The sequence below is a fragment of the Empidonax traillii genome, unplaced genomic scaffold, assembly GCF_003031625.1.
Source record: "Empidonax traillii isolate 1590-97213 ecotype Southwest subspecies unplaced genomic scaffold, ASM303162v1 scaffold1607:size84114, whole genome shotgun sequence".
NCBI classification, from domain to species: Eukaryota; Metazoa; Chordata; class Aves; order Passeriformes; family Tyrannidae; genus Empidonax; species Empidonax traillii.
The window spans coordinates 20,813-48,012 of record NW_020956800.1 but is presented as its reverse complement, the minus strand read 5'-3'; the positions used below and the strand labels follow the sequence as shown (position 1 = coordinate 48,012).

At 40.8% G+C, this 27,200-nt stretch overlaps 1 protein-coding gene across 1 annotated transcript in view; it reads left to right on the top strand.

Annotated features, from left to right (window-relative positions):
- Nucleotides 1–3,221: 3,221 nt before the first annotated feature.
- KCNK5 (potassium two pore domain channel subfamily K member 5) overlaps nt 3,222–27,200 on the top strand; it is a 35,409-nt gene continuing 11,430 nt past the window's right edge. The window contains exon 1 of the mRNA XM_027908079.1: nt 3,222–3,594. Within this exon, the coding sequence (XP_027763880.1) occupies nt 3,409–3,594 (186 nt within the window). The 5' untranslated portion in view covers nt 3,222–3,408. The remainder of the gene's footprint in view (nt 3,595–27,200) is intronic.

Below are 27,200 nucleotides of genomic sequence, written 5' to 3'. Positions count from 1 at the left end.
TCTTTTAGTTGCTCCATCTAAAACATATTCTGACATTTATTAATTCATTTCAGGCTGTTCTAGGAAACATCTGTACAGCAAATGCGTCTTAGACATACATCTTGGATGAAAGGGATTTCCTTTTGGACTGGGCAGCCTGAAATAACGACCTATGCAAATAATACAAATGATTGATACTTGTGGTATTGCTCACCACAGTGCTATCTGCTGGTTCTCCCTTGATTTTTAATGGGATTTAAAAGCCTGTGTGAGTGAATAACCCCAGCCTTTTCATTAACTTAGCTTAGCATGAAAAGCTGTGGGGCCTATGTGGCAGGTGCTGTGGGTTAACAATAGGGGTAGTGTTTAATCCAAGGGAAACAAAGAGGAGAAAAGGGCCATGAATAAAAGGATATGGGATCTTTTATGAGGTCAGGAGAAGCATTTTGGATCAGGAGGTACAAAGAGAGGCCAGCTACAGAAAACATTTCTTTGTGCCACACTCCCTTGGCCAGCAGCATGAAATTATACCTTTGTTCTGGAAAGGACAACAGAATCAAAGTGAAATATCTAAATGCTAGAAGTTTACTGATACTCAGTGGATCCCCTCTACTTGTAGGAGTAGTTGATTATGATTCCTTAGGGAATTATTCTTCTGGATGTTGTTCCTTACCAGGCTCACCTCTTTGAAACACAGAGAAACAAAAGGAGACAGTCTAACAAGTGCAATAGCATTTCAACACAGGGAAAAATGGTATGTGATTTACAGGTTTGTTTCTTTTTAAACACTGACTCAGTTAACTGAGAGCACTAATTATGCAATCAGTGATCGGGAGTTTAGAGTGGAAAGTAGAAACGTTCAATCAAAATTGCAAACACACTTTCTATAAAATGCCTGAAAGTGTTTTTGCTTGTCCGTGCTCTATAAGTGCAGTGGGTTCAGGGTCATTCGTGTCATTCCTTGTGCCTTTTAAGATACTGTTTCAATGTATAAATGGGCCTTTAGAGACTTAAAGACAGATGGAGAAGAGTACAGTTTCAAAATTTAATCAAATACCTTTCTGTTACGAAGCACAGATGTTCAGGGTCAGGAACACGCAAGTGTAGTGTTTCTCCAACGTGTCAGGCTACTGATGCCGCTGTTGGAATAACCTAACCATTTGCAGGTGACTCAGAAGAAGGTGCAAGAACACAAAAAGGAGAATTGTATCATGGTTTGCCTATTGAAAGAGTTCTTCAACACTTTCATTCACTTCCCGTAAGTATTTATACACCTTAAAATTTTGAACTTTACTTTTACATTAGTGAGTGAAGCAATGATAGATGCTCACATTATTGATTTATGTGGCCAGTGGCTTTTCAAATTTTGCAAAGGTCTTGGGCCAAGTGATACCACCTGGGAATAATTTTCATGGGGTAATTGTGCATCATGAGATTCTTCTTTTCCTTTGAATTCAAAGTTCTGCCTTACAACTTCACGAAGCATCTCCCCATTTTTACCTTAATAAAAAAAGATTAGTGTAGTTTCCTTATGACACTCATCATTTTTTAAATGTTTATTATGGTGCTTTCTTCTTGCTATTTCCTCTAGCACATATAAATGACTTTTTTTAAACTACTGCAGTTTGGCAATCCCTTTCTCTGCTTTTAAAAAACTAGGGAATGCCATGCAAAGACCAATCACTTAACGTGCTTGTGGATTTTGTGGTTTCTTCAGTCCTGCTTTTAGGCTGTCAGGAACCCCTTGCAGATGTATTTTCACTGAGTACTATACACATAAGCAGGAAGGACTGCTTAAGGGCCATGTAGTTTCTTGTGGGCATTCTCACATGAGCATCTATCAAGCATGATTCAAAGTTTTAGAGAGCTGTCTCTATACACCTTCTAACCAAGGCATGTTCCTCTACCTTGTATGTGATCTCCTTTTCATTTTCTCATACTCTGTTGAATATTTCCTACTTGTTTCCTTTCCCTTTCCTATTCTCCTCCATTTCACCTCCTCCTGTTTCAACTATGTCTGCAGGAGAAATTTCAGCTGGCCTTTCTGGTTTGTGTACTCCAATTGATGTACCTATATATCCCAAAATCCTTAGTGTTGATGCAATCGATATGAATGACTCTATTTCTTGAGTGTTTACTTCCTGTTGAGGGGGCTGGAAAAGGAAGAAAACAAGTTACCTGCACTTGTAAGATGACCCGTGTAAGATGAACTGCATCCGCACCAGAAGCACTTTGCCAGGGTGCATAACACACTGCTATATCCTCTCCCTGCCCCATTTAACGCCATTTCCAGCCCTATAAATTTAAAGCAGTCGAGTTGCTTTCCTCCTGTCTGGGAGTGTGAACACAGAGCAGCGTGGGCTGCTTCACAAACAGGGTGAGCTTCAAGAGAGCTTCAGCTGGAAGGGGTTTTGAGCGTCGCATGGAAAATCACGATCCGGTACCTCTCCCTCACCCCCAAACACACAGAGAGCACGCACAGGAACATTTATTAAAGGTACAAAATGCACGAAGAAAGGGAGATGCAGTGTCTGCTCTGAAAGATCTGTAATGCACACATCTAAACGACGTCTCAGGGAAGGGGTGAAACCTGCCGACAGACCTCTTCTCAGAGCTCCTGCTCACCTTTCCCCCACGTTTCCGTGCACCCAGGAAAGCCGCAGCCCTCGTTTCACAGCCTGCCGGCGTCGAAAACGAGAAATTGCGCTGAACCTGCCGGCACGAGGGAAAAAGCAAAATAAAGCTGAGCGACGCTACCCCTTCTTCCCCTGACTCAAGGGAAAACACGGTCGGCAGCGCAGGGCTCCGGGCGCAGGGACCAGCCATGCTCTGGGAGCACATGGCCGGGACCCGGCTCCCCTCTCGGCCCCCACACGGGCTCCAGGCGGTTGTGCGGGCAAGGCGGGATGAGGGGAGGTCGCGACCCCGCTCCCCTTCCCCTGGGTGGCCCCTGGAGGGCGGGGGCTGGCCGTACCCCACCGCCGCTCTCCCTCTCCGCGGGGACTGCCCGTCCCTCGCCACGGGCCGGCTCCGGGAGCGCCCGGGGCGCCCCGCCGGCCTTTCCCCCGGCGGCGGCCCCGCATGCGCGGGCGGGAGGGGAGAGGAAGCGGGAGAGCACCAGATTCAAATCGCTGCTGAGGGAGGGAGGGAGGGGAGAGAACGGGGGGAAGGAGACAGCTGGGGGGAGTGGAGCGGAGCGAAGCGGAGGAGGGAGGAGAGAGGAGAAGAGAGTGGGAGGGGAGTGTGGAAGACTAAGGGAACGCGGCAGAAGCCGGGAGAGGAGGCACGGCGGACAGCGGGGGCAGGCAGAGCTGTCAGGGGAAGGAGAGGGCTACACCGGGCACCCACGGCCGCAGTGCGGGGCAGCCGCCCCGGCCCGCCCGCTCGCCGCGCTCCGCCCGCCCGCCCTCTGTCCCTCCCGCCGGCACCATGGTGGATAGGGGCCCCTTGCTGACCTCGGCCATCATCTTCTACCTGTCCATCGGGGCCGCGATCTTTGAGGTGCTGGAGGAGCCCCACTGGCGCTCGGCTACCGACGACTACAAGCGGCAGAAGACGGAGCTGCTCAAGCAGTTCCCTTGCTTGGGCCAGGAGGGGCTGGACAAGATCCTGCAGGTACAGCGGGTGCCGCCGGGGCGGGGGCCGGGGCCGGGGGTGCCGGGCGGCAGTAGCAGCAGGTGCTGCCGGGTGCCCCGGAGCGGAAAATCCCGCGCCCGCGGACGGGCAGGGAAACCAGCCGGCTCCCGGCAGAGCCCGACCGCGTCTGTGCCTTCACAAAGCCCGGTGCCGAAAAACTGTCCCTCGAGCGGGAGCGTAGGAAAACCTCTTAATCGTTCCTAACTTTTTTAATGATAGAGCCAGTAAATGGGTCCGCGTTTCCTTCCCTGTCCCCCCGAGAGCTGAAGGAGCGCAGGGTTGGTTTCGGGGTGCCCGCCCGACAGCCCGCCCGCCGCTCAGCCCGCGCCCTGAATGCGGCTCTTGTTGTAGCTCCCGGGGTGGTTCCTTCTGCCTCAATGGATGGTGTGTCGCGGGGAAGGGAAAGTGAAGCCAAGTGTCTCGATCCTCTTATGTTTGGTCTGATTTTCTTCTCCTTTTTATTTTATTTTTTTTTTTCTTCCCCTTCCCTTACTTAAATGCTGAAGAGGTGCCTGGGGGTCTCGGAGGTCAGTCGGGGTAACTGGGGGAAAGGGTGCGGGGTTCGCATGGAGGGATGCTCGCAACAATTGCGCTGTTATACTTTAGGAGACTGACTTCTTTCTAAACCGTAAAGAGTTGATAATCGTCCTGCCTCGCTCACCTGGCAGAATGTCTCTTCAAAACTAATTATTAATCGATAGCATGTATAAATTCCGAGAGCAGTATAAACTTGGTTAGTGCCTTTTTATGGATGTGGTATCTATTAAAAAGTGGTGGCAAGCAATAGTGAATCACGAAAAGCAGGCTGTGCCTGAATATGTGGGGCTACAGTGGTGAGAATGAATCATTTGGGACTTTATTTCGGAAATGTATATACCGAGTAAATCTTCTGCTCATTGTGTTTTGGATTGTTTTTAAAGAAATTATTTTCAAATTCATTAGAAGTCTGTTAAAATGCTGAAGTACAAAAGAATTGGAAAGTGGCTCATTAGTTCTCTTGGTGTAATCTATACAGTGTTGGCTTAGAAGAGTATGGGCTCCTGATCCTAAAAGTTTGTGGTTTAAGTTCTCTTTCTTCAGTTGGTGGCTGCCTTCTGTCTGTTTCAGATAGCAGAGCTTTCTGGTGGTAGTGTCCTTATTGTTACCATCTTAGGACCCTGTTAAGTGTGTATTTTTGGTATAAAGTGGAACAGGTGGATGGAGGCTTGAAACTACTAAGGGATGTTGGAAAATGAAAGATGTGCTATGCGTTTTGAGTATGCTCTTGCTGTTCTGGAATCTAATGAAATCTTACTCTAGGTTATACCCCAAACCTGCTTCAAAGTTCTCAGGAGAAAAACTTCATTTGGATTGGATGTGCATGAAGGCTGGCATGATTAACTTGCTGCAGACATAATGCAAAATTTACGTTCTGCCTCAATTTAGGATGAAATTCATACTGTTATGAGGGAATCATTATTACATTTTTTACCCCTCCCCCCTCCATGATCCCTATCACAATTAATCCTGAAGTGACAGAAAGATTTTTCTCAAAATACAGGATGACAATGAAAAAATTTTGAGGGCCTTCCCTCTTCAGTACATGTTAGCTCCTAGTGATGGTCTCATATTCGTGTGGTTTGAGTTTTGCTTCTGTACTACTTCCCGTCATATCCTACTTTCCATGTCCAGTCTTGCTGGTCTGAAGATCCCTCGTAGATATTCTGTTGTTGTCCTAACCTCATTTTATCTAAAATATAAGTCTTACTTTGCCCTTATTTCACTCTGAATGATTACTGGAAACTTTACTGCCTGATTTCTTTCAGAGTTGTAGTTTTGTTCCTGTTCTTATTCAACTTCTATGTGAGAAGTGATGGGAAGGGGTGGAGTGGCATTTCTGACGGAGAAGAATGGCATGGGGAAAAATAATCTAGATGAAGCTAACTGTGATGGGAGAAATCGTGTAAGGGCATCAGGATTCTGTCCTGAGTAAGCTGTAAAGCATATCAGAAATGGTCTTTGTCCTTTCTGAGCCACTGTCAATACTGCTTCTGTTGGGTTCTGCTGAATCTTTAAAACATTACTAACATCTGTTCTCTTTCACAAATCCTGATCATTCACATATTAAACCTTCAAATTTATTCTCTTGTGATAAATCCAGAAGGTTGTTGATTTGAAAATGGGCATTTAATGCCCCCTGTCCCCACTTTTGTCTTGTTCCTCTGAGCCTCTTCCTCTAGCCTCTTCCATGAATTCCCTCAACTTGTTCTTGGGGTTTTGCGTGGTTAACTCATTTCTATGCTGTTGTGTTTTTGTTTGTTTGATTGTTTTGGGGTTTTTTGTTGAATTTTTTTTTTACACGAATGGCTTCATCTTAAAGCCTTTTCTTTCACTCTGCTTTTGGTTTCCACTGACACTCATGTCACTCTTCAGAGCCACATTGAGCTTTGCTGTTATTTCGCTGATGTTCTTTTTAATATCCCCATTTAAAACACACTGGATAAATTTCTTCAATAAATATCATCAATTTTTTTTAGAATTTTAAATGGTTGTTAGTAAAATGCAAGGATGCCAAGGAATGTTCAAGTTGAACTAACAATACCAATTTTGTTTCCAGAAGCAGCCTGAAAGGTGACAAGGACTGACTTATTCAGAGACCGGTCTCTCTGCTGCCCTTGTTCCCCACCCAGGTTAGCTCGCGTGTTCCTTTGAGACTAATTTTAGCTGTAAGTGCAATGGAAACTCTGTGTGGAGTGACTACAAAACTAGATCTGTAGTGTTAATCTGAAGCACTTCAAAAGACAACTAGATCATCAGCACAGATTCACACTTCACGTACAGACTGGTATCTCTATACCAACAGTTCAAGTGATGACAAAGTGAGCTGTATGCAGTGAAATACTGTCTAAAGTTTGTATTCTGTAATAAAAATTTCACAATGTATTGTGGTAGAAATACACTACAATAAATGTTTACTGAAATGTGTTTAACACACTTTCAGAAATCTACAAGCAGAGGATATGCTAAAAATAAAGCCTTTTTCCCCAATCCTGAGAAATGCCTAAAAATAAATTCGTTTAAAAACAGCTTTTAGAAGTCTCTTGTGTGAAGAATCCATTTGCTTTTGATTGTCGTGAGTACCGTATTACTTACCATAACTATAAGAGGTAAAGAAAGTACTTAAACAATCTTGGAGCAATGCTACATAGACCCTGATTTTAAAGATGACTCACTCTGGGCAGTGTATAGGCTGGTTGCTGCCTGCCCATGTTCTTCTGGGTAAAGCTAATCAATCAAATGAAAATGTGGCTGAGATGCTTCACATGGCAATTTATTTAAGCCTCAAAAGACCCTCAGTCACAAATTTGTATTGACAAAAGGAATTGTGTAATCTCACTACGAACAATTGCTTTGGAAAAGAAATGTCTCATAACTCTGTGGAATAGCTGCAAAAATTAACATTTTTCATATTGATGTCATGGCACCATATTTGTTGTCATTGTAGAATCTTAGAAGTACTGTAATACCTTTGTCTGTTGATAAAATTCTATGGCTTGTCGTTGCTGCTTCTTTCAGTGGCCCTGAGTCCTGAGGCTCTTTAGGAAGGGGGGGACAAAGCAGAGATCCACAGTGATGACACCTTTGCTTACCCTGCTGTAGGAATAAGTTTTGAAGACTAAAGCAAATGTAAGGTGATACAGTCATTTCCCTCTTCTCCAGCTCCTTACTTTTACTCTTTATTGCTCCATCCTGATTGTGAAACATCAGCTTAATGATAAAGGAGCTATTCATGCAAGGAGGTGCCCTCTCGACCCTCATGTCAGTATTCACATTAGCAAAGGTTTGCCAACCCTGGGCCACGTCTTATTTACCAGGAAATCTTTTACTGGCCTGCTATGGTCATCAAAAAATTAAATGCTTCCCATTGATATGAAGGCTGGTGAAAAGAAAGGGAAGAATTTGAAGATGAGTGAAAATGGTTACTTTCAAAACAGCAGTAAAATGAAAAGAGAAACTGCTGGCTCTCTTCAGGGAAAAGAGACAAACATACTGAGTATGAGAACAAATAGTTGAGGTCTTTATTTGAAAAGCATACAAGACTCTAAACAGGCCTGAGAGAGAACTTTAGAAACCTAAATGTTTAGACCTAAAGGCCAATGCTGTGAACAAACATTTGGAAGACTTTTAAGGATAGCTGCTGTTGGGATATACATGGCACATGGTTCATGCTAAAGGAAATAACAATTAAGTGGATTAATAATAGTTTTTCCCCTCTGTTTTTTAAAACCAGAATACCCTCCCCTTTTACAAGTACCTACAGGTGCATTTACAGGATTTTGGGTTGCATTTGAGTATCCTGAAAATTGCTTCTAGATTTGTATATTCTTGGAATTTGTCTCTTTGATTATGAAAATCTAAAAGTATTCTCTGATTCTGAACATTGTTTCCCACCTTACTTTACTTTCAAGTTTCTACCTCAAGGTTTAAATCTATGTGCAGTACTCTTGAGAGTGTCTGCAAACGGTAGTTTTCTTAAAGACTTGAACTAGGTTTTAAATGCTCTTTGTTAGTTCAAAATTTAATAGAGATGAGGGCTTTTGCTTACATTTTGTATAGTGGTTTTTTTCAATGTAAAATTTATAGCGGCATATTTTTCATAATCTGTCTCTTCCTCTAGACTGACTTGAATTTGTTGGTTTGATCTCTAACTTTCTGATCCTTTCCGTGGAGGGTATTGATTGTGGGGTAGATAAATAGGGGACTGAATTCATTAGCTGGAATGCAATTTGACTTCCCCCTTTCAAAAGACTAAGCCATTTTCATAGGCTTAACAAAGTAAAGCTGAGCATCTATCAGACAAGGACAAGTGACTGCGAATGAAATATCTTTAACTGCAACGTTGTTAACAACTACATCTAATAGCTCTCATATAAAAACTTGACAGTGTAAGTTAAAGCTTATGCCTGAAAACAGCTATTGCTAGATTTTTCAAATTTATATCTTGAATTATGCATCCTCTAAGGTCAGCAGGGATGAACTGATTTTAAAAGGTAAGACCACTGTCCACAGCTGAATAAGTTGTCCCAGAGTATGAGTTATGAATATTGCCACTGCAGCATTAGGAGAAAAGAACTGAGGACAGGCAGCACAGAATCCCAGAGTAAATTAGGCTGGAAAAGACTTTTGAGATCCTGTCCAACCTTTGACCAAACACCACCATGTCAACTAGACCATGACACTAAGTGCCACATGCAGTCATTTCTTGAACGCCTTCAGGGATGGTGACACCACCACCCCCCTGGGCAGTCCTTTTCAATGCTTAACAACCCCTTCTGTGAAGAAATTCCTTCCTATGTCCAACTCCATTACCTCACAGCTTTGCGCTGTGTTTCTACACATAAAATCACATGTAAGCAGGCATGCTTTTCTGTTGTGTTTTCTTTTTTTTTTTTCCTTTTTACCTGTTTAACCATTAAATTGTTTGAACTTTCTTGGAACACAGTTAAACAAAGCTGATAGTGCATGCACTGCAACTCTGTCTGCTGATGGAGCAATAGTAATCGATCAGAAGTTATAATTTTCCTGCTATGGGGCTTTTCCTTTTTCCTGTTACGGACTTAATTCTTGAGTGTTTCTAGTATGTTGTCCTTCTGTTACCTTAGAACTGACTGTTTGTGTTACCTTCTGCTACTAGGTGTGTTTTCTGGCAGGCTCTGCTCTTGAGACCATGGCATGCAAGCGGATTTGCAAGTTACCAAGAGCTTGTTGTCCTAAAATATCTTGGAACCTCTGCTTTGGTTCATACTGTATATATGGTTATTGCAAGATACCTTCTGTAGCCAGTGAAGGTGCAGTGTAATGATGGCTTTATACAGATTTCCTTTTGTAAACAAATTGTTAGTTTTGCTGTTGAAACAAATTAAACATAATTAATGTTTTGCTTTTCTTTCAATGCTGCTGACTTTCAGAACAATTGTATTCCTTGCTGGTACTGCAAGTAGGTGTCAACACAGTAACATACAACCAGAAGCAAGCTGAGGACAAGTGGCAGTCAATAATCCGATCATCTGGGGAGCAAAGGAGAATGCTTTTGCACTTTGGTGCTGTAGACCTGTTGATCATAGTGCCTGTGATTTGCAGGGGTTTTATTTTGTCCTGGCTCCTGTGTGACCTCTGAACACGTAATTAAATTTCTTCATGGAGTATGTCTTTAGGTTTTGCTCAGTCCAAAATGAGTACAAGCCATAAACTGAGTCTGCCCTGTAGTGTGTAACAGAATGTGGTAACAGGACAGCCTGAAGAATTGCATTCTTCAGTTAAATTAAAAGGCCACTGTGGTCACACCTGAAGCATCTATGCTGCTGCATACATCCTTAGGAGAGCCACACTTAAAGGCAGGTTGAACCTTTAAAATTTAGCATGCAAGATGCACTCAGCATTTTTACTAGCTCTACCTGCTGAAGGGATGGTTTAGGCTTGAGGGCATAACTTCATCTTCTTTTATTTCCTGTCTTTGTTCTGGTTAAGGTCCCTCATCAGCATTTCTGGTTCTAGCATTACTAGATCTTTTCTTTAAAGCACCAGGGAACTTCAGGCTGGTTGGTTGTTTCCTGTGTATGCCCATGTTATTTTATCATGCCTTTATATAAGAGTTCTTAGACTTTACTCTGTTAGTTATGTACTTACCAACATTTGAATTGTAGGCAGAAGAGATCCCTCCCAGGCATGCCTTGCCCTAGTAGCTCTACTTACAGTCAAATCGGCAAGGAAGTTATTTCTCTTTTTTTTTTTTCCCCTGCATTGTGTTGTGTGAACTCAAGCGGATCACAGACATTCTTAGGTGCAAAATAGCTTTTGAAATGTTTTAAAATCAAACTTCATACACTGTTTTCTTAACAGAAAGAAATGTGAGTGATAAAAAGGGAGTAGGAAATTAATAACAGTTTGTGTACGATAGCCTCTGTAACCTCTATTGAATCTGAAATCAATTTTCTTTTCTAACCATACGTGCATCTGTAGTGTTTTTTACGATGGGTCTGTTTTTCAACTCCTGTTGTGTGATCAATAATCCTACAGAGTGGTTGATCTGTGGCAATGTTTCTGCCTTAATGAAAAGGTAGACACGGATTGTGATTGAGCAAACTGGTAAATACGAAATTGACTTTGTTCTGTGCCGGCATCTTGCAAATATTGTGTAAGCAGGTTCCAACTGCCGAGAAACAAAACCCAGACCTGTGTGCCTCTTTGAGGTTGCAACAGGTGCCAAAATGTCCCAGTTGCACCTATCACAGGTCTCTGAACTCTGGTCCTTCTTAACAACAAAGATGACAGTTAACATTTGTTTGGACTGCAAAGAAATCATAAGATGGTTAAAACTGGCGGTGAGTGAGTGATAGCTAATGGAACTTGAAGATAATTCCACAAAGCATTGTGAAGGTTCTGAGGTGGAAAGCACAGATATGATTACAGTATTTTTGGTGGCTTGGGTAACAGAGCATGTTAATCACTGATGACTTCTCTGTATGACCTCCAAATGCTCATACTGCTGCTCCTCTTTGCTACTCCCAGCCCACTCCAAAGGAGTAAAAAAGCTTTGAAGAATCATGTGTGGTCCCTTGCTAGAGAAACAGCAGCTTAAGTATTTTAGTTCCCACCTGTGAGGGGAGTTAGGTTGGTGAGTCTCCTCCAGACAACAAAGAAACGGGAGAGGTGTTTGGAGCCAAGCAACTGTATAAAGAGAAGGGGTCTAACCAAGCTTACTGGTCATACCAACTTCTCCCTTGGCTTCTTGTGCTTTAGTCTGGCTGGAATCCTCAACCTACCACATGTTCAGCTGTTTTACTTGCTGTTAACCAGCTTCAGACTGTAAAGCAAATATGTTAAAATCAGGTTAGATAGTTTACCTATGATAACTTGCCACTTAAGTTAGAGTTTCAACCTTCTGGCCTGTCTAAGTGGTGTGTAGGTGACTGCAGAATGACAGAGGGCAGTTCCTTAATCATCACTTGCCTTGTTGGCACAAAGGTTTTTTAAGGGCATTGGAGTTTATGCTTCACTCTTTTTTATTTGTATTGGTGCAGTCTGAAAGTTTTTTGCCTGTCTCACTACTAATTTGCCCTTTTAAAATAATATTTTCACATTTCTGATGTTGTTTGTTTGTTTGTTTGTTTCCTCTGGGGTGGAAGGCAGGAAAGGTAGAGGAAGAGTGAAAAACATTGAAGTTGATGCTGTTGTAGCAGTAAACCTAGTAGCCAGCTTTATGGTGTTTGTGCATTTGTTACAGTAATGCTAGATTTTCAGGTACTGTCTTAACTGGAGTGTGACTGTAAGATAACTGCGCTTTTCATGAAGTTGCTGCACAGTCTGCAAGGTCCCAAAGCTCTCAACTTGATTATTGAAATGAGCATAGATGCCTTTGTCTTAAATGGACGCAAAATATAGTTCCCACTTTGAGAGTACCTTGGATTTATGTGCATGTGTTTCAATAATGCTTCTTCGGCTCTGCTGCCATTAGACAGTTGGTTATTTGGACAGACATCCTCATAGATGGCTGCTTCTTGTTTCCTAGTGGAGAAATACTGCAAGAAAGTAGTTTCACACTAGATAATTGACTAGGTGCTTTCAGCTCAATTCTGTGCATCTTGGGAAAATCATCCCGCTTACTTGGCATAACTGCAGCTTTCCTGTGGTTTTGATGACTCCCTTAGCATCTTGTATGCTGAACAGCTTTTTAGGCTTGAGAGTTCTCTACTTAAAAATGTCCAAGTGCTTTCTCTGTCTCAGCTTCTGAGAAGGTAATAGATGCCTGCTGAACAGTCAGAAAAGTCAGTTGCAGGAAATCCGGGCTAGGAAGAAGTATAACAAACAGAAGGCAGCAACTGTAGTGCTTCTGCCAGCTGATCCCTCTTCCCTTTAATGCAGTAGCAAGAAGATGACAAAGTGGTTTGACTTTCATACGTCCTCAAGGAATGGGACAGTTGAGAAGTGACAGGGCAAGAATTTGGTAATTACCTGCCACGCTGTACACTGCTCTTTGCCTTCAGCTTGTCTCAAACTGGTGTTCAGAGGAGGCTGTATGGGAAATTTCATGGATCTGGAAGTGCTCATAGTCTTAAAGTTGAAAGGTTTTTCAGTTGACTAAGCTTACTCTTTCACTTATTCAAAACCCTTTCTATAGGATATACACAATTACTTGTTTACTACTGGGTTTTGATCAGAAACTAAATGTGGTATGGGATGGAAAAGACTATTGAAGAATTATTGAAGGAGTCTCTGCCCTGCTGCCTGTTGGTTATTGGTTGGAAGCTCTCTTGGGAAGAAAGCCCTTTCTGTGTATTTAGTAGTATAGAGCTGAATGTATTAAAATAGTACAACCTTGTGTTCCAGTGCATGTGGTTGTGTGTGTGGTTTTTAATATTGTACTATTCGTGCAGAAATGGGGTTTGTACGCTGACACAACTGCGTTTAAGAAATACTCTAATTCATAGCCAGTTCTTAGCAGCAAACTAGTGCTATTGCCAGTCTAATTCACTCACCCAGAAGAAGAAACAAGATAGACGAGGCAATCTGTACTGTTACAGGTCTGAGAGTGTGTAGATCAGACAGTTTCCTAGCGCTTATCTTAGCTACTGATCGCACTTCTTTCTAACCTGAAGGAACTGTTTCTCTGTGTGTGAAAACATTTGTTCAGAGCAACCTCCACTCTTTCCCCAGTCCTCCTCAAAGATCAGCCGAGCTAATCTGATGTTGAAGAGATTTATAGTAAGTAACATAAAAACATTTTGTTTCAGGTTAAGCCCTGGATAAAGCTGAATACATAGGAACAGAAATCTCAAAGCAAATAACGTTTCTGTGGCAGATTTTTCCCTCTTGTAATGCCTCTTAACATAAACCCATCACCTTGCTTTTCATACAAAGCATCCTGTACATGTTGACACTGGAAGCCTGCCTTGCCCTGCCTCCTCCTAATGCTGCCTGATGGAACGATACAGGGAGAGAGACTAGTGTGGTTGAGGTTATGTAAAGTTTTTGGTTGATCCTGGAAACCTTGTTGTTTGTTTGGCTTAACAATGTGAGTTAATAAAGGTACTTTCTAAAGAGTTAATAGCCAACGATGTGTCTTTTTCTTGATCCTGTTCTGTAGTTCAAAAGTCTACTTGACTAAAATATTGTTACAAGTAGTGCCCTGCTCCACCCAAGTCTAATTACTTTCATTTTTTTGATTTGATGCTGTTGGGACAAACAAGATTTTTTTTTTTTTCATTTAACTTAAGATAGGTTGTTAAATAGGAAATGAGGTGTGTGATTCTACTAGCACACTTTGACAGCAGCTTCTAGCTTGTCTTCAGAGAAGCAAGACCTTTAAAGTCATATTGAAATCCAGGAATGAAATACAAAAATGCTTGTGAAACCAAGTCTGCAGCATTTCCTAGTGCCTAAGAAACAGTTTTTAGATTGTTCTAAAACAGTGACTTTCTGTAAATTTCTTAATCTGAAGCTTATTTTAATGCATGACTAAATGAGAGAGAGTGTAGTATGCTTCTTAATTCAATGTTACTTTATGCTGCAATTCATTCACTGAGTTGAAAAGCTTATTTGGGTTTCTGTAAGTAAAGCTGTCAAGTTTGGATCACATGTGTTTTGACTTGTCCTAATTAACTATTCTTATACACTGAAAGCACGGCGGGAGCAGGGGAAACTTCATTTTAGACTCAGCTTCCTCATCTACTTCTCTTGTGTAGTACCAACACTTTTCTGTCCAACCCCTCTCCATCTAGTAAATTAATCTCAATAAACAGCTTTTATTGACAGTAGGATTGTTTTGGATCCATTTAAATCTGCTCAAATCAACTGCAGCTAAAGTGAAATGTATTATTTTGGAAACTCAGTCTGCTGCACGGGTTACCATCTGCTTATGCAATCGGTACCACCTCTGTTGCAAGAGTCTCATGCAAACACTGTCTGGTTCTAACCCTGCCTAACAGAGGTCACCAGCTGGTGTGAGGGCTTGATTAAACTCTTGACTCTTCTGCTTCCACTTTCTTATCTCTGAAATGGGGGCAACAGCATTTTCTAAAGCCCTTTTAAAGGGGAGTTGGCTACATTAGTCACCGTGTATGTATTCAGATAGGAAGGAAGCCTAATCTGCTATTATAGATTATTCCAATGCCTTAATTTCAGCTGATGCAACATAAAAGTCGTTGAAATACTTTTTCTTTTTCCCCATCTAAGGCAAAATGTGTTCTAAGCATATTGGTACAGAAGCCCTTAAATTTAAGCTGTATGAGTGAAAGCTATGAAATAGTCTAATAGGTTTTATTTCTGAATGAGAATAATTGGAGGCTAATGAAAAGTTGGGACACAGCATCTGCAGAACAGCTGCAGTTCTCATGCAGCAGTAACCTTTAGTTAATTTGTCTTCAAAATATGTCTATGTGGAACTTGGGAAAGTGAAAAGGAAACAGTTCTATTATTGGATTAATCAGAAGAGCAAGGGAATGCTGAATATGCTTTTCATCAAAATAGTTTATTAACTAGTTCATAAAACTGGAATCTAGTCCTGAAATTAATAGGGGAAAAATCTATATCAACTGTTAAATTCTGTAGTCATGATCTGTCAAAAAGCCAGATGCCTCTTCAAAACGGTTGGTGTTTACATCCATTGCACATAAATAGAAAGGAGAAATAAAGTTAAGCAGCATTAGTTCATTTAAGTAGAGGATCTGCAAGTATCATTAGTAGGTAAGCTTCAGCATTCAGTTCTGCAATGACAAAGTAGTTCCAGTTAACTTATGTGCTGAATTATGAGTTTCACTTATTATTTAACTCTGCAGAAAGCTACAGAAAGGAAATAACCTTGTTGATCTCTTTCCATTAATATCCCTCACATTGTTTGTCCTATGAATTATGACTTATAGGAAAATTAACTGTCCATGCTATACATCATACACAAGCAAGTCTTAAACAGTGCATGCTGTAAAAATATTGACATGCCTCCAAGAGGTTAATTTCCCTACAGATTAGAACTTTTTTTCCAGAGGAAACAGTAACACCTAATTGTTCTGCAGAATAGAATTAGAGTTTAGATTGTTCAAATTATTTTTTTAATAGACTCTTACCACCTAAGTCTCACTTGGCTTTGTGTTTCATTCTAAAATAGAAGCTATCCCAAAACTTTGGCTGTTATTGCAGAATTAATTAATTCTCTCATCACAATAGTTTACCCCTATTCTTCTTTTTTACAAATCTGGTCTTGAAGGTCACTAATCAAGCATGCTGGTAGCTAGTTGTTATGTTAAAGAGTGGGTTAGCAGCAGGACAGCAAGGGTTGGTAAAGGGGGAAAACTTTAATCATTCAATTGTAACGGTTCAATTTGCCAAAACTCCTCAAAATTCATCACATAGCGGCTTCAACTAACTGCTCAGTTTCTGATCAAACAGTGGCTTTAAGTTCACTTCTTAAGGGCTTGATTGCGTCCTTGATTTCATGGTATAGAAAGAGCAACAAGTATTTCCAAAGACCTGACTAGTCACAATTTTTCTGTCAAGTCACATGAGCAATGCTGGCTTGGCCTCAACTTGCCTCAGTGAAGAAGAAGGGGCATGTGCTTGCAACCCTGTTTGGGCTGACCATCCTTCTGTGATTTTTTTTCTTGAATTTACTGTGTGAAAAATGAAGCTTCAAACTTGAGGCATTCCTTTCAGGCAAGGTAGTTTGGGAAAGCGATGGGGAGTTTCCATGAGGATGGAGAAAAATGCAAAACACAGAACTCATTGCAGACCATGAAATCAATAAGCATTATCCAAATCACGTCTGGGCAGAGTACAGCAGGTTTCCACAAACACACATGTACACAACGTGAGGAGTTTTGAGAAAACACATATGTGTGTTTTGACTGAAAATGTCTTAAACTGCCTATTTTTAAAACACTGTTTTGTAAAATAAAGGCTTATGATGGAAAGCTGTAAAGATAAATGTAACTCTTGCTTTGCTTTTTACAAAACAAAAGAACGAGTGGTTTAGGTTGGAAGGGACCTCAAAAGATCACCTAGTTCCAACCCTCCTGCCATGGACAGGGGCACCTTCCACTACATCAGATTGCTCAGATTAGCATTCTGTTTCCATAGCTCTTATGTTATGTCTGTAGCTGTAGACATAACACCCATCTGTAAACCTTCAGTGGAATAGCACTTGGTACAAGTAAGGAGTGTAACTTATCATTACAAAATCACTAATCTTGACTTGTACTTCTTTTAAATGAAGCCTTAAGATAAGGCTTCACAAAGTCAGTAGGGAAATGTGTCCACTTTGTAGAACCACTCATATACTCAGTAAAGGAAATTAGATGTATCCTGTGTTGCTCAAACCCTACTTAAAGACCTTTCTAAACTTGTTCGAAGTCTGTCAGGAAGAAATATAAATCAAGCTGGTGCTACAAAAGTGTTGGTGTTCTATTTATCAGTAGAATTGTTTCTTTCCAAGTAATCTGTTTTACTCTTTTCCATTTATCTCTTGCGTGCTCTGCATCATGTTCGTTCTTGAGGAGGAGCTCCTGCATGTCTTTAAATGGAGCCACAGAAAACGGTGAAGGTGTTTGCCCTTTCTCACTACATCTGTCTGAAGAACTCCTTCTCTCTTACTAAGAGGATTTTACTGTAGGACAAATACATGCTCCCCACTGCATAATAATAATAACAAGGGTTTCAGATCCAAAATTTTACTCTTAACACCCTGTTGCAGAAATATTTATGTTAGCTAAACCAATCACTGTTAATCTGGATCTTGGTTTAGGCAGGGAGGTTCCATATACACTACCATGCTGAATGCTTTGACTAACAATTAATGCTATCTTCTCTCACTCTTTATTTATTCTTGCAGTATAAATTGCTTATCTTTCCTCCCTATATAAAATTGATGAAAAAACCTATATTGCTCTCAAGGGCAATGAGGTCCAGTTTCATGATGCAGAAGTTATGCAACTGTCCTCTTATTTCAGGCTAATTAAAGGAGAGATTCTGTTTGTAGCATAGGCTGAAGTAGGAAATTAAAGAAACTAGATAACTTTTAAACTGTATTTTGCTAGTCTGCTCTCACCAAAAGATGTAGTTGAACTAAGTCAGATGATTCTCTTCTATGGGCAGGCACTTTATTGTTAAATCAACAGCAAGAATTTCCTGTAACCTTTTCCTGGAACTACTGGTTTTTTCTATTAATTTTCAGATATTGCAGAAGTTGGGAAGCTAGGAGGGTTAAGTTTGATCCCCACCCATTTGTTTGTCCCACAGGAGATAATCCGCTAGTTTTGTCAATGGGAATTATTTCCAGGATATCTACTATTAACTTGAAAGCTCTCAGCCTTTGTTCTCCATGCCAAGTACATAAAAAAAAAAAAAAGTACCCTTGCATCTTGAGAAGCATCATGTCCTCAGGAAAGTTCTCTTGATTATATTTATTACTCATCTGTATCTTTCCATGTAAAACTCAAACATATCAATACGTTTTGTGAAGCTTGTGTTCACCTTGGAGGGAATGAAAATGTGGTGGTGCTAGTTATTAGTGCTGATTGAGCAGGTAGTCTTGCACTTGCACATTAATGCAATGCTAAGACACTGTTTCTCTAAGTAGAAGCAACCCTAAGGACTTGCTGCAGCAAGTGATCAGCATTTACAGCTATATGAACTACTAAACCGTTTGGCACGTGAATGTCTGGTTTTAATTGGGGAGGGGGTGGAATGTGTGCAGGGGAAAGTAAGGGAGAAAAATATCCAATATATTGAATGCCGGCACTATTGAATCCTCAAGATTTTTATCCTCAAGTTGTATGTATCCTGTTTCATCCTGCTCATGCTTTGTCTAATTTTGATCATATTTCCAAGCAGGGAATAGCTGGCAGAATTATTTACCTTCTCTGTTTCCAAAAACTAATGTGGAATTAATTTGTCTGTAAACTCACCAATTGTTTCCACTGGACTGTGTCCTGAAGCCTCCACTCATAAATATTAGGCATAATTAAATTTTTATGAGTCTTTCAGGTTCAAGCAAGTATAAAGATGGTTCTTTACATCTCTTCTAAATTAATGATTGATTGCATGACCTTCAGATAACAAACTAAAACCAGGGCAGAGCATGTATCTTTTAATTTGCATGTAAAAACCTTTCCCCCCTTCTTGTCTCTGTCTGATAAGACCTATTTCTGGATAATAAATTGAGATTCTATATGAAGAGCATAATTTGTGCTGCCCCATATGGGTTAATTAACAGATTGCCTTTCTAAAGGATCGCTTAGTCTGGTTGTTACAAATTTATCATCTTAGCATTGTTCCCACACACACACTGCACTTGCAAAAAAGTAGAACAAAACTCAGGGAAAAAAAAACCTGAAATGCCCAGACTTAAATTTGTCACTCTGTTCCTTTTGAGACTCAGTCCACTGAAGGTCTTTCTAAATTGTTTAACAGGCTTGATTGGTGGTGTGTTGAAATATTGATGCCAGAGAGAGGGTGAAAAAGTGCTATCATCACTGCCTTGGAGGAGGTGGGGGACAGCTCTTTCCCACTTGGCGTAACAGAAAGAAGGTCTCTTCTTCAGAGTCAGGACAGGTTTTTAAGCCACTAGCACAATAAAGATAGGGAGCTGTGACAGTATTTATTTTCAGTGGCATTGCATCCAAACACAAGTGCTTTTGAAAAAGTTCACCCACACACATTTTTGGGAGGTCATGGAGTCTGTATGCAGTAGCGCACACTGTGGTGGGTTGACCCTGGCTGGGTGCCAAGCACCCACCAAAGCCGCTCTATTAGTCCCCTCTACAACTGGACAGAGGAGAGAAAATACAGCAAAATGTTGATGAGTTAAGGACAGGGAGAGATCACTTACCGATTGCCATCAAGGGCAAAACACACTCAGCTTGGGGATATTAACTAAATTTATTACTAGATGTTAAAAACACCTTCCCTCTACCCCTCCCTTCTTCCCAGGTTCTATCCCCTCCCCTCAGCTGCGCAGGGAGACAGAGAATGGGGGTTACGGTCAGTTCATGACAGATTGTTTCTCCTGCTGCTCAGGGAGAGGAGTTCTTCCCCTGCTCCAGCCTGGGGTCCCTCCCACAAGAGATAGTCCCGCACCAACTTCTCTAACAGGAGTCCATCCCAGAGGCAACAGTTCTTCATGAACTGTTCCAGTTTGGCCCGTTTTCCACTGAGTGCGGTCCTTCGGGCACAGCCTGCTCCAGCATGGGGCCCCCTCAGGGCCACAAATCCTACCAGGAAAGCTGCTGTAGCGTGGCCTCCTCTCTCCATGGGTCCTCTGGTCCCTGTCAGGAGCCTGTTCCATCATAAGATTCCCATAGGTTCACAGTCTCTTCTCATGCATCCACATGCTCCAGTGTGGGGTCCTGCACGGGCTGCAGATGAATCTCTGCTCTAGAGCTGACTGCTATGAGCTGTGGGGGTACAGCTGCTTCACCAGACCACGAGCTGCAGGGGAACCTCTGAAGCACCTCCTCCTTCTCTTCGTCCACTGAAATTGGTATCTGCATACTTGTTCCTCTCTCGTATTTTCATTCCTTTCTTTTCTGGCCACAACTAGTTCTGTGCAATAACTTTTTATTCCTTCAGTATGTTCTCACAGTGGCGTTATCACCATTGGCCCAGCCTTGGCCAGTGTGGGGTTCATCCTGGAGGTGGCTGGCATTGTCTCTGTCAGACATGGGGTAACCTGGCAGCTTCTTAAAGAAGCCACCACTCTAGCCCCACTCTTTGCCAATACCTGGCCACACAAACCCAGTACATACCCCAACCGAAAGCAAGGATGCTATTGTTTAAATCCTTTTTGTGCATACAGGTTATTCTGGAATTGGGTAGTGTGAATTTTAAAAACAGCTAACCTAATACAACTTCAGGTGCCAGTAGGAATTCATTGGCTTATCCTACAAAGTCTTTTGCAGAGATATCTTTGAGCTCACGTTAAACAGTTCCAGTTTGCTTTGGGATATGTCAGTGTTCTTTCTTAATTCTGAGCAATTCTAAATAAACCTCAGATGAAGCTGCCTCAGAATTATAATGAATAGTGAATATTTTAAAGTGTAAAAGTATGTGTATAGGATTAAGATGAGACTGTTTTCTAGGCCCTCTTCAAACTCAGTCATGTCCTTTGAAGGATGTACACACTTTTTTCCTTACAGCACAGTGAAGCAGTTATTTAGTCAAGAGTATTTTCCATCTGCTGAAGACCATTCCGTGTATCTCTGTGTTTGGTAGTATCTTGTCTTAAGAGTGTTTGGCGCTGTGATCTTCAGGCATTCTTACTAGACAGCCTGTTCTATGCTGGCTAATCAGTAAATTAAAAGGGATCTGGAGCTCTAATCTACATTTTTCTTCATAGCATGTACTTCATTACTTTCATTGAAATCTCGTTTCAAAGTCCAGTAAAGGACAGGGTTTCCCACTCTGTAATTTATCCATGTAATAAAACTGGCAAGCCTGCTTTAAAAAAAAATAAAAAAAGTGCTAGCCACATTGAAGTCTGGGAACAGAAATTTCCCCAATACTTAAAAAGAAAAATTAATTAAGAATTCAAGACTAAGAAATACATTAAAAACCCCTTATTGGATTATTGGGTATTTTTGACAGCCCTGGTTGCTGTGTTCTAAATTAACAGCCACAAATGATGTCTGTTTTTCTGTCTTGTTATATCACAAAACTATGCAAAGTGAAAACCAGGCATGTATTTACATGCATTCCTTAAATATCAGGCTTAGATGTAGGGACAGATTTGTATGAAGTGGCATGTGCTGGAGGCTCAGTTAGGTAAGAAAAATCAGGTTAGGTGGAGGTCCAAGTTGCTGACAGACCAAAGTGATGCCTAATGAAGGGGAAGCAATAGAGTGCCTTGGTTCTGTAATTCATTTATGCATTGAGAAGCACTATTGCATGAAGAGAATGAAACACTAAGAAGTTGGATGGGTAAATGAAGAATCAACAAGATTAGCTAAGCTTTCTCTGCAGAGCAAGTTCAGTCTTGTTTTATAACCTTTAGGATAAAGTGTGGTATACACAGTGCATTTGACCGCTACATACAGCTTTCTATTTTGGATGCAATAGGATACTAGTGGATCATTTAAAGTAACTTTTAGCAAATTTAAGTAACTTTCATAATTCCCTGATTAAAAAAAAAAAAACAAAACAAAAAACCACAACCAAACAAGAAACACTGGTATGCTGAAGGAGTTAAAAATAATAGTTAGGGAGACCTTCTTTAAGTTCTCCTTTTTCCAAAGACTGTGGAAAAGTGACAAGATAACATTCTATTTGCTGCATCTGTAGGAACCATCTCATTCTGGATTAAATCTTGCTATTGCTGGAAAAAACATCCCATGATGTATGTGAATCCATATTTTGCCAGGATTTTTTTCCCCAATTGGGAATTTTCAAAAGTTTGTTCTTTGATAGGAACTGTGTTTTGAGACTAAAATATTGACTGAAAAATGCAAAATATGTATTTACTTGCTATAGCAGTTGCACAGCATTTATAAAGTGGTTGGTTATGACAGCAAGGGGAAAACTTGTACCCTGCTATTTGTGGTTGATCTATGTAGGAATGTAAACCCAGGGACTAACACTTGCTTTCCAGGGTTTGTTTTTAATTTTTCCATTTCAATTCAGAGATAAGGGAGAAAGAATCCTGTATACTCATACTGATCTCCAGCTTTTTGAGTAATCTTCATGTATGCTTTTGGTTATGTTTGTTATTTTCATCTGTCAACACCAAACATGAAGCTTGTGGAGTTTTTATTCTTTTAGAAGTGAAAGTTAATGTTACTCCCTCAATTACCACTTCCTATTTTTTGCTTCAGTTTCAACTTTGGCCTTGTGGTGGGTGGCTACTAACCATAACCCCATTGTGCCGTTAGAAATAAGCCATTTCTGCCTAGGATTTTGTTTGTTAAAACAGACTATACACAAGTTCTAGGATTGTCAAGTCTTACAGAACCTATCAACTTTTAGTATAGGCCAGCTAGGGATTCACTCCTGTATGCTCGGTTGATCCGGAATCAGACTTGTAGTCAACTGATGTCCTCCTCACTTAATGTGGGTTTTATTCATTCCCTCCATCCTTCTCTAATGCAGGTGCTGCTGACTCATATCCTGCACCTCTTGCCCCAACCACCTTCCAGCTCAACTCTCTGCATAGGTCAGTAAAGGACAGTAAAACTTTCACAGGTTAGCAAGACACAAGGGTGTTGCCTGTCAGACCGAGACAATGTGGTTCACTTGTCTTATTTTTCTTTCTGAAAAAAGGTCGCAAACCATTCCCCAGAGAAGTGGAGTAGGAAATCCAGGACTCAGCTAAAAGACATCTTTTTACATCTGGCACGGTTCTTGTCCTGACAAACATGAAATTCATGCTGTGAGCACAGATAATGCTGAGAGGGAAATGAAAGGTCAGCTATCCTAAGTCCTGCTGGTCTGCGTAGTCCTGCCGAGATTGTCAAGTGGCTGAGGCAGCCTCAAAGGTTTGTTCTCTTGGCCCTGTGTGCTGGCCCTGGTCGTATGCCAGTGTGATTCAATCAGCTGGGAACTCCTGAGTCCAAGTGAGCAGTCAGGATAAGTCTGTCATTACACTAGAGATGGGAGTGAAAAAAAAAAGATGGCAGGAACCAGAACTGTGTGCTTTTCTGGTGACTGAGATGATCGGTAGGGGAGGGTAGTTACTACCATCCTTCCCTGAGAACTCTTACCTTGAGCAGATTACATACTAAATGTGCCAGATGCCAAGTGGCTGGCAGAAGAATGCCTGTCCAAATAGGGTGCTGCTGTTTGGTATTGTAGACTCTGTGGGTTTTTGTATTCTAATCCCTAAAGGGTTTTTTTTTGTTTCCTCTTCAAGGAGCGATAAGCTTCCATTTCTCTGTGCACAGACACGTGTTTAGCAGCCGTCCTAAAGATGACATTGGAATAGCTGATCTTTCTGCTGCCTTGATGAAATCATTTAACCGTATGTGTATTCTCTTGGCTTCCTGCAACTCTGCCACGTTGTGTCTCTGGCTACCAAAGCGAGCATCGTGGCATAGCAAGGTTTTCTTAGCAATACCGCATCTGTCTTTGGAATTTAGGTTGAGAAAAGAGGTGAAAGAATATATGAAGGCTTTGAAGAACTCAAACAGGAAATTTTAATAAAACATTACATGTGTAGACCTCACATATCTAGACGTGAAAAATAATTGGAGGGAAAAAGTTTTTTACTCATTGGTAAAACCATTAGTTGCATAGTTGGCTTTGCTTTCACTTTCCTTACTCAAACTCCAAGCTGCCAAGATATTTCAAGGAGGAAAATACATTCTCTGACAGGCAGTATCTTCCATTCAGTTGGGACACCTTGTGGTGCAGAGTGAAAGCCAGTTGCCTTCCATATCTATTTTTTTTTGTCTGTTTGTTTTCTCTTTCTCTAACTCAAAACAATAGATCACAGCATTTAGTATTATATTAAACATATCATTTGTTGCTTAACAACTAGACATACAAACTTACTCCATAAACCAGCTATGACAGCTGTCAGGCAGGATTAATATATTCCTAGTTTGACTGAATCTATGACTTGATCTAGCTATAAAGTACTAATAAATTCAGACTTTGCCTGTGAAATAGCTTCTGCTCCTTTTAATATGCAAGCAGATGTCAAAGTGCAATATGCCAACGGGGCAGGAAATTTCTGTCTATGGCCACTGTGCTGCCTGTCTGCATAATGAGTCTGAGGAAGTTGTTCTGTCAGTCGAGCTGTGACCACCCACTGACATTTTTCCTTCAAAATGGGTACTGACTGAGGGGGTTTCTTTTCTCTTTATGTGCATGTAATCCATCCTGAGACAACATATCATCTAGGTGAGCAGAACTTTTTAGTGTGTATCTGGCCTGGGAGTCTTAACATGTGACTCAAGTTTTTTATTACCAGAAAGATGAGTATTAGCAATTAAATATGTTTTGATTGCATTTAAAAATATGATTATTATAAACAGCTGACTGCTACTGTAACTTTAAGCTGGAGCCAAAAAACCTAGGTAGCTGGAAAACCCATGTGGGACAAGTGAAAGACTGTGCAATTTGCATGGCATAGATTTTAATTTTTTATGTATTTTTTAAATAACATAAAAGTTACTTTGGGCTTTTTGTTTATACAACTGCTTGTACCACTTCACCTATCTGTTTTGCCCTGCTGCTACTAGATTTGATTAAAACTGAATTCTGCTTAAAGGTGAACAGCATTATATAACTTTCATCTGATAGTATAAATTTAAACTTTATTACCCTGGACAATTTTATTATGATTGGCTAAGTTGTCAGTATTGTATGCACCCATGATTAGATAACTACTGCCTGGTTTCTTCAAACTGTATAAAAGATTTTGGTGTCAATATGAAAAGAGATTGCTATTGAAGTTTTTATTCCTTATAGGAAAGTCTCTAAAGTAGATTTGCAATTCTCAGTGATTTTTTGGCACATTAAATCTTTAATCCTTGATAAAAGAACTTGAGAAAGAAGCAAAATTACTCTGTTATTTCAGAGTCAGGAGTGAGGACAAAGCCTAGGAGTTCTGAAAGGATGCATCAGTTATTTTAATGGATTCTGCTTTGGGATGTAGCAGCCAGCTGTGATTGTCCATTTCATGGTAATACTGTTGAGAGTAGAATGAAAGGCACTGGTTCTCATTTCAGGCTTAATAGTTCAATTACATCTCCTTTCTTTACAGAAAAACAGCATTTCAAAAGAGAATTGTTCATACTACTGGGAGAATCTTAAAACTGCCATTAGACTTATATGTCAGATCTCTAGGGAATGCTTTGAGTAACATGGGAGGTTTTAGCCTCTTCAAAAGAGACCTGTCACTGAGCAGTGTCTGGTTGTTCTTCCTGTATGTAATAGGGTGCCTGTTGCTCTAGTTTTTATATAGCCTGTTTATTGTCTCACATCTTTAGTTTGGTGTACCTATCTGGCCATATGTACCCCAAAGTGCTTTTACTTTCCTGTTGCTTATTGTTATCAGACCCAGCTATTCCTTAATAAAGTATCAAAGGTTTCGTGCCAAATATTAAATTATTCCTACTTGTTATGCAAAACCTGTATCACGGCTTTTTCACGCTCTTTAACTCTTAGAATAAAATCACTAATAGTGTGTGACCTATATGGGTCAAGGCTTCTCTCCTTCCTATTTTATTTGGTTTGAGAACTTTTCAGCTCTACTGTTATTCGTACAGAGGGGATTCAAATGGCATGTGCTGAAAGCATGTGAGATAGATTCTTCTCCTTTGCCCAAAATAGAGAGGGCATTTAACAACTATTTGTTGTGAACTTGGTCATCAGAGGGATGATAAAAAAGTCACCAAACCCAGGAAAGACAAGGCTGCATTGGAGCAGTGTAGGGGGTTGTGGTGAGGATGTACCGTGCAAATGCAGCATATTGTCTGCTTGATTATATTCAAATTACGTCCCCTTTTCTACTTGTGTTAATGTAAACAGAAGATGTAGTAATTTCGTGTGTGTTAAATCTCTATCTGCGATTACAAGTCTGTTCAACAATAACCAGAGTTAACTTTTAACCAGAGTCCCTAAAACTTTTTTCCCTTTTTCCTTTGCCAAAATGCAGAATTAGAGTAGTGGGGAGTGAGGGAGAAGAGTGGGTTTAATTCCTGTGAGGCAAAAGTCATTTAACAGAAAATAAAGTTATGCCTTTATCAGTATGAGCTGTCATGAGTTGAGATCTAAGGTTATGTATAAATTCCAAATTAGTAAACTATTTTTAACTTTTGCATTTGGGCATACTTGAGAAGATACTTTCTAAATTACATCTTTCAAAATAATAAGAACACACCTTCGCTCTTCTTCCTCTCCCTCCTTGCCCGCTATTTTCCAATCCAAAGACTTTTTGGAAGAAATTTTCTATAGTTTAATAAATAAAGCACAGCTAACTCAGGGAATTCTGTATCCTAGTATACAAAAATAAGGCATTGCCTAAAAGATTTGCCAAGCAAAAAAAAACCCCATGTTTGCCGTTCTGTTGTATGGTGTCCACTCACATCGTTTGCTGGAGCCAAAATATTTAATTATTTCAGTATGGGCAAAAAGTACACTGCTTGGAAAGCAGCTACGTATTTCCCATTGCACTAAAGCTAACTAAGCATGTTTTGTGACCATCTTTGTTCCTGCAGCTGAGATACATACAGTGCATGCAGGCTTATTGCAGGTGTAAAGTAATTTAAAATACTGGACTACAGATCATGGCTAATGGTGTGCTAATGGCAGATAGCTGTGTGCAAATAGAGACAGGAAGAGGGTGGCAGCTTTGTCAGGAGAATTATCTGCGGGTCTCTATACAAAGAGTTTGAGAGCTGTCCATCTCTCCCCCAAAATCTTAGCTGCCTGGGTGTGAAGGGCAGCTGTGTGCTGCTCAGTCCAGCAGCTTCTTCCCCTCAGATCTGGGCCCCCTTCGCACCTCCAGACCTCAAAATGCTGGCAGATCTTAACACAACTGTACTGGGAAACTGAGCTCATTAGATCAGACCGAAGGTGGAGTAATGCAATGAGATAATGGCCCTGTGACAATGGAAACAGAT